The 14,737-nt window shown below is 38.7% G+C and overlaps 1 protein-coding gene across 2 annotated transcripts in view; it reads left to right on the top strand.

Annotated features, from left to right (window-relative positions):
- Positions 1–11,476, top strand: part of PRKN (parkin RBR E3 ubiquitin protein ligase) — a 722,549-nt gene extending 711,073 nt beyond the window's left edge. For both annotated transcript variants that reach the window (XM_061378740.1, XM_061378739.1), the window contains 2 exons: positions 6,246–6,363; positions 10,215–11,476. In XM_061378740.1, the coding sequence (XP_061234724.1) occupies positions 6,246–6,363; positions 10,215–10,324 (228 nt within the window). In that variant the 3' untranslated portion in view covers positions 10,325–11,476. The remainder of the gene's footprint in view (positions 1–6,245; positions 6,364–10,214) is intronic.
- Positions 11,477–14,737: the final 3,261 nt, after the last annotated feature.

Below are 14,737 nucleotides of genomic sequence, written 5' to 3'. Positions count from 1 at the left end.
AATAAAGGTGCTTCCAAAGTGTCCTTAGCTGAATGCTAAGACATGAAATATTTTGCTAATGCTTCAGTAAAATCAGTCTTGGTGCAGTGTATTTCTCATAATGTTGTGGTGGAATTGAAATCTATGCAATGTGTATATTAAATTGTAACAGAAAGCCATAAGGCTGACAAAACTATGGAATTACTATGTGTCCCCTGACTTACTGTATGAAGGAAGCAGCAATGTCCTTTTTGGCTTGAACCTTCAGTGAAAAGTGAGTTGTTAGGGAATAGATATATTATATTGGGCTCCACAGTTACATGACCTTCTGAATCAGTTCACGGCTGTCAGTGTTTTGTATATATGCTGTAAATATTGCAAATATCACTTTAAGAATTGTTCCTTCACTGTTTCAGCAAACTTTCCTTACTGCTTTTAGAACATGGAAAACAGATGGTGAGGTATTGGAAATGGTGTACTACAGGCAAAAGCTAAAATGAGAAACACACAGCATTTGTATGGGAACTTCTTTCTCTACTCAGAAGAGAGGAGAAATTAACCAAAATGATAAATAGTTAATGCTGACCACGAGAAACATTAATAATTTCTCTGCATTTTAGTGAAAGAAAAAGCTACTGAAGAGGTTCATCATATATAACATCTTTCAATGAGCCCTCAGTCACAGTATGAAATATGGAACATCTATTATTAGACCATTGATTTTCTTGCCATCAGATAAATTTAAAAAGTTAAATAAAACATGGCTGTAAAAAAAATAATGGCTCACCTAGCTTGATTTCTAAAGTATCTTAAGCAGTTGTAAAAGAAAGCTTGAGCATTTGGTAGCTGGTATATTCACAATGTCAAGAACAGGACATTTCAGCCCACAGATGCCTAACTAAAGGAGCAAGAAAAATAACTATAACCAGGAAATGTCCTGTAAAATTACTCTCTCTGTTATAAATAAAGATGCACCGGAGGAAATCTGAGACTAGGTCTTAACTTTCTGTCTAATGAGAAAGAGATGGGAACTACAGAGAGAGAATTTTGGCATTCCTGTTTTGGGCAGCAATAAAGTAAAAAGACTTGACAGGCTGCTGTTGTTTATGAGGTTAAGCTGACAGTCATTTGCAGCTTTTTTGCAACCTATGGGAGAAGGCGCATCTTTACTCCACTCATGGAAAACAGTTATACAAGAATGGCCTGTATTAGATTAGATTTTCTGCTGTAGAGCAGTGTAAATTCAATATTCACAACTACCTGAATTTAATTCATGATCGTATGAATGGCCCCAAGAGGCAGTGCAAGAACCTTGATGTACAGTGTCACCAAACCAGAGATCTCTGATTTTATTCTGTGGACTTCTCTTTCATCTGTATCAGACATAATACGATGTATCTATCACTTTGATTTTAGCTAGTTGCTGCCATCACAAAGTGACTTCTTTTAATGGCAGAATTACCTAGGCACATCAGACAAACGGCTCGCACAAAGCTGCTTCGTGTGAATTTAACTGCATCCCTGTGGCACTGACACTTTTATTTTCTTGGGAAACATATTCCCATTGGTAGATACCATTCCTGTTCCTTAACTATAGACATATTTTAGTGTTTTAATTAGCCCAAAGCTGTCTCTAGACTAGAACATTAGTCCCATAGCCATGTACACCTCTGTGCTATTTTGACTCCTAAACAACTTCATTTAATCCAAAGTCCCTCCAGTTTATCTAGTGCCCTAGGCATCTGCCATTTTTACCCCCCACAACTGAAGTAAAAGACACCACTAAACACAACAGGAGATTAATTCATATGAACATGTTCACAAAACAGCCCAGTAGAAGCTGAGAAAACAAAGGAAATTCAAGTCTGACTGTCACCATCCCTCATAGATCAGGCTTTAACAGATGAAGCTGCTTTTGCTTAGAGCTCTAGCCCAAAATAATTAGTGGGCTGTGATAATCTAAATGTTATGGTGGGCTGAACATTGCTTTGTGTACAATGAATTATTCTTTGTTTTCCTTTCAAACACTTTCAATTATCCATAGTAATTCTCACATCCGTGCTAGAAAATGAGTAATACTCTCTGTTTTGAGCCTTTCTAAAATTCTGTATTTCACATAAAATCATCATTTTACACATTTCTTTTTTTCTTTCTTTTTTTTCATCTTACTTTTCTAAGGAAAATTAAACTAAACCTGAGTATTTCTGATCAAAAGAATAGGTATTTCTGATGTAAAGGAAGCTGCACTAGGATGCATTTTTGAAGTTAAGCATGACCAGTTTTGCTTATCAGAAAGGAATTAAGCACCAAGAGCAAAGGAGCAGAAGTCCAGAAATTACATATACTAAAGCTAAACACAGCATAATGCTAACAACTTCATATTTTATTCTGAATCAAAGGTCTTAAGTTTTCAGAGATTTTCTATGCTCAGTAAAATAAGCATGATCATAAAAAAGGTGTGCTTACATAAGGCATTATATTCTGCAGTAGATATTGGATTTAAACTTTATATATCTAATACTTCCAGAACAGAACTTTTTCCGTAATTTTTTTATCTGGGTGGTACTACTGTAAGGGTGGTGAGGCACTGGAATAGGTTGCGTGGGGAGGTTGTGAATGCTCCATCCCTGGCGGTGTTCCAGGCCAGGTTGGACGAGGCCTTGAGTAATATGGTTTAGTGTGAGGTGTCCCTGCCCATGTCTGGGGGGTGGAACTTGATGATCTTAAGGTCCTTTCCAACCCTAACTCTTCTGTGATTCTACTTAGTAGCTGACTCTGAACACATACTTGGTTTACTTTATGTAGTTCTACCGAGAAGTTGATGTGTCCCCTATTATCTGAATGAGATGCTGCTTTAAGGACACTTTATTTCTATTTCAAGATGCTTTCTGTCTCTGTAAGACCCTTTCCAGTACTGACTGGTATTGATTAACTCCATAAAAAGCTTTTCATGTACATGTTCTTGTATTGCTGCAGGGTGCTCAGCAGTCTCTGTGGTCTCTTTACCCCTGTTAACTTTTCCAAAGGACTCAGCATAGAAGCAGAACAGAAGTAACTCTATGCCCTTCAGTGTGACCCAGAGATAGCAAGACAGACTTTTTCCACGGTCTCGCTCAAGTAATATTGCAGAGGGGATGTTGAATAATGCTTGCAACAGCTTTTACTTTAGCTGCCTATTATTTTGGGGCATTCATTCCTGGTCATAATGTGCAGCATAGTTAAGCATTAAAAAAAAATAATTCATAAAGCATCATTCATAGAATCTAGTAGCTTTTCACTAGTAGGGCAAACATCTTGTAATAATTGGGGAACATATTGTGTGGGGTCAGTATCACAGGTGATTAAAGTCTTCTCTCCTTGGCAAACTGACGTGTATCTCTGAACGTCCTACCCAAGACCAGGAGGCCAAATAAACTGAGAGCCACCTCTGCTTGATAAACCTGCTCTATTACCTAAGTCAAGAGACTAGATTTGCTATCTTAGGATGAAAGAATGTGATTTAAGTAGGTACTAGTAATGGAGAACAACCATACACCTTTCCTTTATTGTTTGAGGAAAAAAGACAGATAAATGTATGTGTGCTTGCAGTGATTGTATGTGGAGAGCTAAATAAAGCACATGAACACTGGAGGCTCATAGATCAGTATGGTGTGATTTCTTTACTGAATCAGGACTCCATCACTGTACTACTCTGCATTTGCTTCCTGTAGCAGGAAGTTTTTAACTTAGCATTCAGCAGCTTTGGGCTTAGGAGGGACATTTCAGCTCTAATGTGCCAAAAACTTCATGCTGCTGCCTCTAGTTCATGCTAGAATTTTTGCAATGGAAAATATTCATATAATAATTAACTGTTCTTTCAGCAATTTGTTCTTTCTTGGTGAACTGCATATGAGTGCTTTGAAGTTATTTTAGTTCTTCCTAAGCTTTTCCAAGTTTGCATTTGTTTTCAGAACTAAAATCAAGTATCTTTATACAAATCAAATTATCAATTTGGCATGTGAAATTTTGCTCACTCTCATTTGCTTTTAGGCACAACAAAGGCAATAAGATGGAGAAAAAGTGTGTTTCCAAGTGCTGAACCACACAGTTTGGATTTGGACTATTTGGGAGAAACAGAGCCACTGTGAACCTCTTTTGGGTTGACTACAGAACCTAAAAATAGTTCTGGTCTCATATAGCTATTATTCTGAAAAGAATAGTAAAGTTTTATCACTGCTATAGTGATTTTCATCTTGAATCTTCTGTATAGATATTAAGTAATTAATTCCCATTACAATGAGATTAAATTAGTGTCATCTTCATTCTGTCACTGGGCAAACTGAGGCCCTGGTCAGGTGTTCCCCACTCTCCCCGTATTGTGTTCAGGACTCTCTGAGTTAGCTCAGATTGCTTACTAAAGTCATCCTTTAAGATCAAGGTGTTGCAAGATCAATACTAGATAATGTTCTTTGCTATTAGCCTGAGCTGCTTTTTCTGTTTCCCAGAACTTACTAATGTGATGTTGTATAGAGGTCATCCTTTTGCCAAACTGCTGAATAATCCAGCCGGGAGCAGAGCCGTGTTCCCTCTCCAGATGCAGAAAGACAAAAGTAAAAGTCACTTCTAAGGATACAGATGAGAAGACTATGTTCACTTTTGTCACCTCATCATAAAAAATAACAGCAAGTTGGAGAATATTAAGTGAGGAGCAACAAAAGGGATTTAAGGCCTGAGAAGATGGATGTTGGTAGTAAAATAAAAAAAAATAATACCATTGTTGAGCTTTTCTGATTAAAAAGGCTTAGGGTTTGGGGTTTTGTGGATTTGGGTTTTTGTTTTGATTTGTTTTCTTTTCGGTTTGTTTTGTTTTTAATGCACCTTGCAACGGCCACCAGATGAGCTGGAAATTAGTTTCTGCAGATATTGCTCTTTGTTATTCCATTTTAACTCAGGTGACTTCAGCTAAGAAATAAAATCTAGGTCTTAATCACTGACACTGCAACAACTCACAGGTTTTATGTGAGTAAAACCTGTACTAGCTGAACAGAAATCAAGGAGTAATGATTGTGCTGCATGCTTCAAATCTGGGCCAGTTTTATTTTTCTGTCTTGATAGAAATAAATGTATTTAAAATATCCATGTAAATAAATATTAAAAGTGTCTCCACATCACAGCCTACAAGTGTGTTGAAGATATACACAAAGAAGTTACGGGAATTTTTGCAAATGATGTAATTTAGTTCAAGCTCATTATTTTCCCACATGCTCAGAAAAAAAAACAACAAACCACACCATGAATAGACAGAGCAGAACTTCAAGGCTGGAACCTACATACATTGTTTACAGATGCTATTCACATAGTTACCAACCTTGTGTGATATAAATGACCCAAGGCACTGCCATCTCTTTTGTCCTTGTACTATCATTTTAGGTAGGAAATTGCCAAGTAGGACACTTGTGTATATTACGTAATTTTGTCCCAGTCATAAATAGGACAAACACAGGAGTCCCTTTTAAAACACTTTTCTTGATGACTTTTTTCATCTGTGTCGTTCTATCTGGGGAGCTACATGCTTTCATTGTTCACTAGGGTTGGGTGTTCTTACCTTTTCTCCAAATTTTTTTCTGTTTCTTCTTTGTGCCTCTTAAGGCCTCTTAAATTTATATGAATTTAAGTTTGAATGACATTTAGACCTCTGGAACAAAGAATTATGCTTTATTATGAAAAACAGTTTCCTTCCAGGGACCCCACCATTTTGTATTACCAAGTGTTTCATTGCCTTGATGCTTTGGTCCTCCTTGCAAGGAGGGCTTTAATTCCTGAAGCAGAATCAAACCTATGGTGTTAACATGTCACACCTCAGCTGGGTTCATCTGACTCCTGCTTCTCTTTGGCTTCTGCTTTACCTGTCTTTATGCATTTGCAGCATGGCTTGATGCCTTCTGTGTCCTCCTATGGGCTCTGCCTGCCACTCAGGGCAGGGAGCAGGGTGGAGGAAGCAGCCAGTGCTGCAGCTGGATGCAAGAAGGACCCCTGGGATGGCACACGCTCCAGCTGCTGCATCTCCTCCCACCATCCTGCAGCCCAGGATCTAACCCAATACACTGGGAGAAAAGAAGTTTGCATTTTGAAGCAAAGTTCTGCATCTCTCAAGAAGTCCAACCTACCTGGCCTGGCAACCACTCCTGTTTCTTGTGGATAGACAGTTATTGCTTCAACGTAGGTATAGTGACGCAGCACAGCCTTTCAGTGTTGTGCCCACAGGTGTTTTTTTTCTCTCTTTGCAGGGATACGTAGTTGATGAACATGCAGCCATGCAAGCTCGATGGGAAGAGGCATCTAGAGAAACAATCAAGAAGACAACTAAGCCATGCCCCAACTGCAATATTCCAGTAGAGAAAAATGGTAAATTTATTAGATATTTCATTCTTAACTATCTTTTAAAAATATTTTTATAATATCAATGTATGAATGTTCATATGTACACATGCACGCTATTATTCCAAGAGAATGCTTGTCACTTTAACTAAGCTATCTTGAAATCACTAAATCTAAATCACTTAGTTCTAAAGCCACTAATTAAGCCTCACAAAATGTCCTGCCGTTTTATAGCTAAGGAAAATGAGGCATTAGAGAGACACTGAATGTAGTATTCATATGACTGAATATTCAGCTAGTTGTCTAGATTTTTCATTGTGACTGTAAAACATAGACATTTGTAGGGTAAAACTCATCTCACAATGAAACAGAATGCGTGTCTAGTGTAGGCCATAAGAACTGCACCTAAAAGTGGGGTGTGAGAATTAGTCCTGCTGTGGAACTCTGCACAGTATATAGCTGAATTTAGACGAGATTAATCTCAACCCAGTGACATGCCTATAGTAGAAGAGCAAGTCAGAGGAAGAAACATGAACTCTGCCAAACTGGTTGCACTAGTCAATGCTTACGGTGTAGGAATATAAGTAATCTACTGGCACTTGGGTGGTTAAAATGGGGAAAAGGAACCCTAAAGGTTCATACTGGTCCAAAATTTAATTGTCTTTATGCTAATTAAAATATACTCAAATTATTGCCTATGTATAATAGAAATATTAAGTATGGAGGATGCCTCTCAGTTTTGTGGCATTTACTCAAGTGGGATGCTGAAAACACCAAGTAAGACACTGTAAACTGCAAGGACAGAACACTTCAAATAGTGATACCACAGTAATATTACTGAGGAAGAAACAGGACAAAATCCTGAAATCTAGGGTTTGATGAAAGAAGAGAAGGCAGTTGGCAGATGGAAAGTGGGAGACTTCTTCAAGCACAAGAAGCAGAAGGAAAGAAAGCATGAATTCAAGAGTGGGAAGGTGAGACAAGATTTGGCAAAGTGTAGAGAGCAAGGTAGGCAGCAGAGGAGAGATAACAGAGGAGTAGGTCAAAAGAATTATTTACAGACTTGTTAAACAGGCTGGAAAACAGAAGTTGAACTGGATTAGAAACAGACAAATAATAATCCTGAGTTTTCATCCTTAACAGTTCGTGTGCAGCCAAATTAAAAAAGACTTCTGGATAGACTTGAGGCAGTACTTTACCTTCCCTTAGACTCTACTACAAAATCTTTACTGTTAAATTTCAGGAGGTTGTCACTTGTCACAAACAGGATATCCCTATTTGACACCATTTACACAACTCCCGCTAATGTTTAGGGAACTTGCTTGTAAAATCCCCAATGTATCAAAAAGGAAATAAAGGCCATTATACTTTTTATCTTTGAAAGAAAATATTTATTGAAAACGGATAATGAGCAGGAAAAGATTTTTGCTTGCTTTTACCCTGATCCATGTCAGAACAATGCCTCATAATGCAAAATGCCAAAGCCACAACAGTTTCAACACAATGGAATCAGTCGATTGTGCTGCCATTTAGAGTGACCTTGACAGACTGGGAAATGGGCTGGGAGAAACCTCATGAAGTTCAATAAAGGGAAATGTACCAGTACAGGTTAAGGGCCAAAAGGATGGAAAGCACCTGAGTGTCCTGGTGGACTGCACGTTGGACATGAGCCAGCAACATGCCTTTGCAGCAAAGATGGCCAGCAGCACCATGTAGGAAGAGCATGACCAGCAGCACGTCAGGGAGACACATCTACAGTGGTGGATCCAGTTCTGGCCTTCCCTGTACACAGACTGGAGTGAGTCCAATGAAAGGTTACAAAGTCGAAAAAAGGACTGAAGAAATACCTGATGTGGGGAGCAAAGAAGAGCCAAACTTTTCTCGGTGCCCTCTAAAAGGACAGAAGGCAACAAGCACAAACTGAAACACAGGAAATTTCACTTAAACATAAGAAAATGCTTTTACCATGTGGGTGATTGAAGGCTGGAACAGATAGCCCAGAAAGTGTCTCCATTCCAGGATATTTAAAACTCACTGCATGCAACCTTGATAACTCCACTTTTGTTGTCTCTGCTTTGAGCAGTGGGGTTTGGACTGGATGATCTCTAAAGTTACCTTTCCCACTTCAGTGATTCTCTGATCTTGCAAATTAAGGCATGAAGCTTAAAAAGTGCAGTGCTTGCTTTCTTCTCTGGTCATGGGTACTGCACATGCCACCTTCTAGGCTGATACTTGTAAGCTGAAAGGATCACCTCACTCCTGCTTAAGTGCAGCTGGTGTCAAGAGGCTGACAACTGTGCACTGTCTGCCAGCAGTCCTCACGTGGGAGGAGTACACTGAGTCCACACAAGAGAATAATTGTGTCTTCACTCTCCAAATGCTTCTGTGGACACTTTTACAAGGGCAGTGACAATGCCAATAACTTTTCTGTAATAGCCTATATTTCTCTATGTCAATAACTTTTCTATAATAGCCTGTATAGCTATAAGCATTGTAGAAGACTTCAGTACACCAATAACATTTCTGTATTAGCCAGAGTGAAAAAGTGAAACACTTTCCCACTCTGAGTGAGTTTAAACACCCATCCGTATCTCTCAGAGGACCTCTGCACTCACAAAGCTGTAAGCCATGTTGCTTGAGGCACTCTCCACTCTGACTGCTGATCTCAGCTGCCATGTAGCAGAGAATAACATGATTTATGTAGCTTAGCAGGTAGAGCACGTTTGACCACAAGGAACCCAGGGGTCTCAGTCCTGTACCAGGGCTGATACGTATTTTACCCAGTGATTGCTTAATACAAATTGTAAGAGAAGATTGGACCTAAACCTTAAGTAAAGTGTGACATGGAGGCTGGACATTGGTACACTTACATTTAAATAAGATAAAAATGTCTGCTGAATTGCATCTCTTATGAAAAGATATAAATATTTAAATAGACCTTGCCATCACAGCTAGTTTTCTGTTTCTGTCAAATGAAGCAGGCAGGCCTATTTTAACAGACCAGTTCTTGTGTCTCCTGTTGTTTTTACCTTCTGAGGATCCTTCTGGATTGGTATTTATAAAAATGGTGGTGTAAGGGTAGCAGGTCATACAGTAGGGAACAAGCACTCCCTGTACCTCCTATCACCATCTGGAGTCAAACCAAGATGACATTTCTGCATTTCTTCATACTCTATGCTTTCTTTCAGTTTGAATTAGACATCTCTTTGTGTGGTAAGCAACATAATTTCCATTTGAAATGTATTTCTGTAATGACATTTGACAATGTTAATGTTTTATATATTACAAGATAAACATTTGATCAACGCTGTGAGCAGAGATCAAAGCCGCTCTCACAGTATGGGCAAGTAAGAAATTCAGCACACAGGAAACACACAATCAAAAGACTGCTTCAGATACTAAGAAGGTCAAATCAACTTAAATTACTACTCTCATTTTGATATAATCAGAAGTCAGCCACCAAATACTGTATCTCCTGATTTACTCTCTGCAAATCCCTAAATTGATGAATCCAATTTCAAAAAAGAATTGAATTTTGTTCATCTTCTAGCTCACAGTTGGACTAGGGTAGAGTATCCTTGAGGAGACACTTCCATGCCTGCTTTCAGAGGCCACAGATTGTCATCTCTTTTTGCTGACCCTAGTACAGTCATTCCTAATTTCCTCCTACTCCTGCAATCCCTTAAGTGAGACCAACATGTTACACCACAATATGAAATGGAGTAGCAAGTTTTAGAAAGCTCAGGAAAAATATTCTTCATGTTTGTACTTCTCTTTTATTAAACATTCTACTTGCTTAATAAATGAGCACCTAAGAAAGTTGATTTTCACACTGATAATTCTTGATTAACTTTTCTAATTCTGCTGCTGTTTTGCAGGTGGCTGCATGCACATGAAATGTCCTCGCCCTCAGTGTAGATTTGAGTGGTGCTGGAACTGTAGCCTGGAGTGGAACAGAACCTGCATGGGAGATCACTGGTTTGACTAGTGGTGCTGAGGCCAGCCTGTGTTGCTGCTAAAGTTTGTTTTCATCAGGGCAAATTTCTGAACCCCTTGCTTAAACGAAATTCCCAGTGGTTACAGGGTTACAGAGTTCAGAAGTTGGCCAAGTTTGTTGGTTTTCGCTTTCTTGAACATGCAATCATACCAAAATTACATTGAAGTTTTTAAATGCACAAAGTAAAAAGAGTAATTGTTTTAATTGACAAACTTGCCCACTGTAGTACAAAGAAGGGTAAATTACACCTTTCTGGACTTACACAGTCTGTCGCATAGAGAGCAGACAAGGTTCCATTAGGAATTTTGCTTGACATTTACAGTTAGGAATCAACAACTCTTGCAAGAGAGAGCAGCCTGTATATGTGTGTGTGAGTGTGTGTGTGTCTGCGGGGTTGGAGAGTGTCCCCTGCATCAGCTGTTTTTATTTTGACCACTCCTTTGCTCATTCAGCATGTTTTTTGATTTTGAGGCAGTATTTCTTAACAGCTCTTTTGGCACAGGGAAGATTGTGGCTCTTCTGTGTTTTCTCAGGGTTCCTTCCTAGTTTTAACAGGGTTCACTCTGTAGGGGTCTTGCTTTCTAGACAAATTCTAACACAAAACCTCCAGCTTTATGCAATATTTGTGCTTGTGTATTTCTAACACACCACACGAAACCTGCCTACATACTCAGTACAGACTTTGTTACCATTGGAAGATTAGCTAAGGATGCAGTTTCAGTTCTAGCCATGACCATTGTTGCAGTGGTTCTGGTTAAGTGCTGTGCTTCGGACATGGCAAGGGGAGGCAGGACTTCTCAGGGGGTTTCTCTACCATCACTCTCCAAGTAGAATATGGTTGTATGTCTGAAAATACATTCACAGCTAAAACACTGTGGGGCAGAAAGACATCTTTCATTTTACAGTGTTAACACAGTAAGTAAAGCTTACTAGCATTTCCAAGCCTGAACAATCTTACTGTTTTACGTGCTTTACACACTGTCTGTTCTGCAATGAAATGGGTACTGTCCAGATCCAACATGCCACTAAGGATTTGCACAATTCAGTTTTGAAAAACAACAAAAAAAGGACAACACAATAAATGCAGTGGTCAAAATATTAAACTTTGTTTCCTTTTTCATTTGAATAAAAAGTGAGTACAAAGATGTTGGTCATGTATTTCATTGACGGATTTGAACTCCCAGATAAGAAGCTAGCCCTTTGATTAAAACATACTATTAGCACACAATAAAGTCCAGGGCCATGGACTTCTTTTACCAACTTTGAATTAGTATTTTGTATGGCATGATGGTAGAGTCCTGAAAATACGGATGTTCCTGGTATCACTCAGTACAGAGCAAGAAGCTCGAGATATAAAGAAGTCCAGGCTTACTACAAAAATGTCCAATTGCAAAGAAGTGGAGTATCCAACTATCTCAGCTAGGAGTGACATTAAAAGTCTGAGGAAACAAAAGGATGAAGGCATGAGGTACCAAAAATGAGAGTGATCAGGCAGAATTAAGAAAATGAGAGGAAAGGAAGTGACAATGAGAGGACAATGGTCATTTCTTAAAGGTCATTTTCCTTTTTGGCACTGGTGAACTAATATGTATGCAGAAGTGGCTAGCTACATTAAAGTGCAGGGTTGCAACAGAATGAGTCAATGTAGCTCATTTAAGTACATTATCTGAATAGCAGTATTTTACTGTGAGCCCTGATTATTTCATGATTTGATTTCTTATACCTGGGTCTATTTTATAATTTATATGGCTTGTTGCCAACAGGCTAGGGACATAATCACAATGCTTAATTTTACTTTGATAATGTGTTACTTAGGAGCTCATCACTATATTTCATACCCACAAACACTGGGAATAAAAGAAGTCTGAATCTTTCCTTTTTTTTTTTTTTGGTGTTTTTACGTCTGTCTTATAGAGGAAGAAAAACTTGTTCACTGTAGGGCAGTTTCACTGGGTTAAAGCCTGCCCTAACAAGTTAATGTTTTAATTGTCACGTAGAAACATGTAATTTATGCCCCTGGATCAACGTCCATTGAAGTCAATGGACTATAGATCAGCTCCTGTATTTCTTTCTGGCCTGAAAAGGGTATGCCAGGTGTGAGTCATAAGGCTAGAACAGAAACATCTCTTTCTTAGGAAGAACTTGTCAGAGAACAGGATTATAAGCATTCATCTGAGATATAAGCAAGGGCATGGAAGGTGAATAAAGAAAGGAGTTCCAGCATTGACTCAAGATTATCCACTTCTAGAGACTGACTTGATAGGCCCTTGTCACATATGTTTGCTTCACTCAGTATAGATTTACATCCTGCCATTAAAAAAAAGTGTGAAACCTTCAGATTTTAATAGAACACGTCCTGATCTTCTCTCATTTCATGCATATACATCTGTATGCGTACATCCACAAAGCTTGAGATGGTATAGGCTGTAAACCTGATTTCTGTTTACAGTGAGATTCTCATAGTTTGCACAATTTACAGGACATGAAAAATCAGTTTTAATCCTCAGATGACACTGTAAGAATGATGGAATTCCTATAGAGATGTGTGAACTGGATCTAAGATTTCCTAAACTGGAAAATGCCTTTTTTGAAAAAAATCTAAAACTTAAAAAAAAAAACCCCTAATTAATTTGTCATTTGAAATGAAACAAAACAGAATAAACCAAGTCTGCAGTGTTTATTCAGGCTGTTACTCTTATTTCAGCTGTGAAATATCAGAGTGGAATTCATCTCACCCAACTTTAGCTACCTAATTTGTTCAATAGCCTCAGAGACTTGCACAGAGACCATTGTGCATGTGTATGATGGGACCTGCAGAGTTTTAAGTAAACTTGGTTATGGCTAGAAGTGTGATGGCAGCATCGTTGCCAGAGACAGGGTGCAGCTCCTGACAGGACGAATAGGACTGCAGAACTCCCACATGCTCTTGGCTCTGTTGCTTGTGTGTAGAAGGAAGCCTTCCTCTTTTTGAAACTTACGAACTGGCATTGCTTGCTTAGCGTCCATGAAGCCAGCCTTGGCAAACATTTCCTCTGTGCGGGCATGCGTATCTCTGCAAGTTGTCCCAGGCACCCAGGGGGTAATGAAGAGAAACAGGACCCAAGCACAAAATAAGAGGGAAACCAACCTGAGGGCATCCAAGAGCTTGTGGGTTTATGTTCTCTACTAGCAATACACTCTGTAAACACTAAAATTTAACTATATGTTCCAAGAAGATTATTTATTATGGTGATATAAAACAAAAAAGAAGTCTGTATATTTTTACATCTAGGTTTGCCTTTGTTAATTGAATTCTCTTTACCTTGAATCGTCTTCATCTTTAAGATTAAAATAGAGTTGAGCTTGGTACTGCATCTGGGCTTCTTTTAGTGTGTGTTAAATGGATAAAGTACAGTACATATGCTGAAATATTCAATAATAATTATCTTTATAATAATTCATCTCTATAACAACAATGAAAATGTCTAATACTTAATTACAGCTGGCGGTGAAATATGAATACTGAGTAGATTTAGAAGATAATATGTAACAGCTTGGCTCCCTCAGGAAAAACCATATCTCAAAGCTTAGCATAAATAAAACTCTGGGAGCTGTGACTCTGAGTAAAATATCATTTATATGTCTGCCTTATCTTGTCACAAACTGCACGCCAAATAATTTCATTTAAAAAGGTACACTTTAAAAAAGATTCAGTAAATGGCACTCCAGAAGAAATATTACACCACTGTTGGGAAATAGAAGCCATGCTTTCAAAGGACAGCAAGCACTGGGGTTTGCTTTTTGCGTATGACTCGTAAGGTACCACCTATAGTGCAAACCAGTATGGTAGCAAAGCCTTTTGCCTACACATCTTGTAGATTATGTAAATGGAAGTAAAATTTGCATTTACAGGGGAGAACCTGGGGCACTTGGAGTTGAGAGGCCAGATTCTAAGAGATTCTTCTGCCCTTGAAGACTGAGTTTTGTCCTTCTGTGCCAAATTTTCTCACACTTTGAGGTAACAACTGCTATGTTCCTCATGTTCACAGTGCTGCTCAAACCACTACACAAGTAGTGCAGTAAGCTCAATAAGCAACACTTGCAGCAAGATAAGGATAAAGCGCACTGTCAACTCCAAATACTGGTTCACTTCATGCTGTCATAATTTATCTGATTTAGCATTTGACTAGTATTGTGATGGCTGATCTAGAGAAACTGTACACAGAGGTGGAGAACTGCAGCATAGCTCTTAACAACTAGATTTTCTTCCTAGGCAAAATTCTTGTGCTTCCTTCCTTTCCCCTTCAAGCAACAGAAAAGGCTGAAGAAGACAGCACTGATCCAAACCTGCCACAGGGAAATCCCACATCTAACTGCTCCTGATGGTTCTTCATCAACTTCACCCAGATATATCTGACAGAACAG

Source organism: Neopsephotus bourkii, unplaced genomic scaffold, assembly GCF_033783945.1.
Source record: "Neopsephotus bourkii isolate Nb327-2 ecotype Australia unplaced genomic scaffold, CSIRO-AGI_Nbou_v1 NB_1767, whole genome shotgun sequence".
Classification (NCBI taxonomy): domain Eukaryota; kingdom Metazoa; phylum Chordata; class Aves; order Psittaciformes; family Psittacidae; genus Neopsephotus; species Neopsephotus bourkii.
Note: the sequence above shows the minus strand (reverse complement) of the source record. Positions and strands in the feature narration are given on the sequence as shown.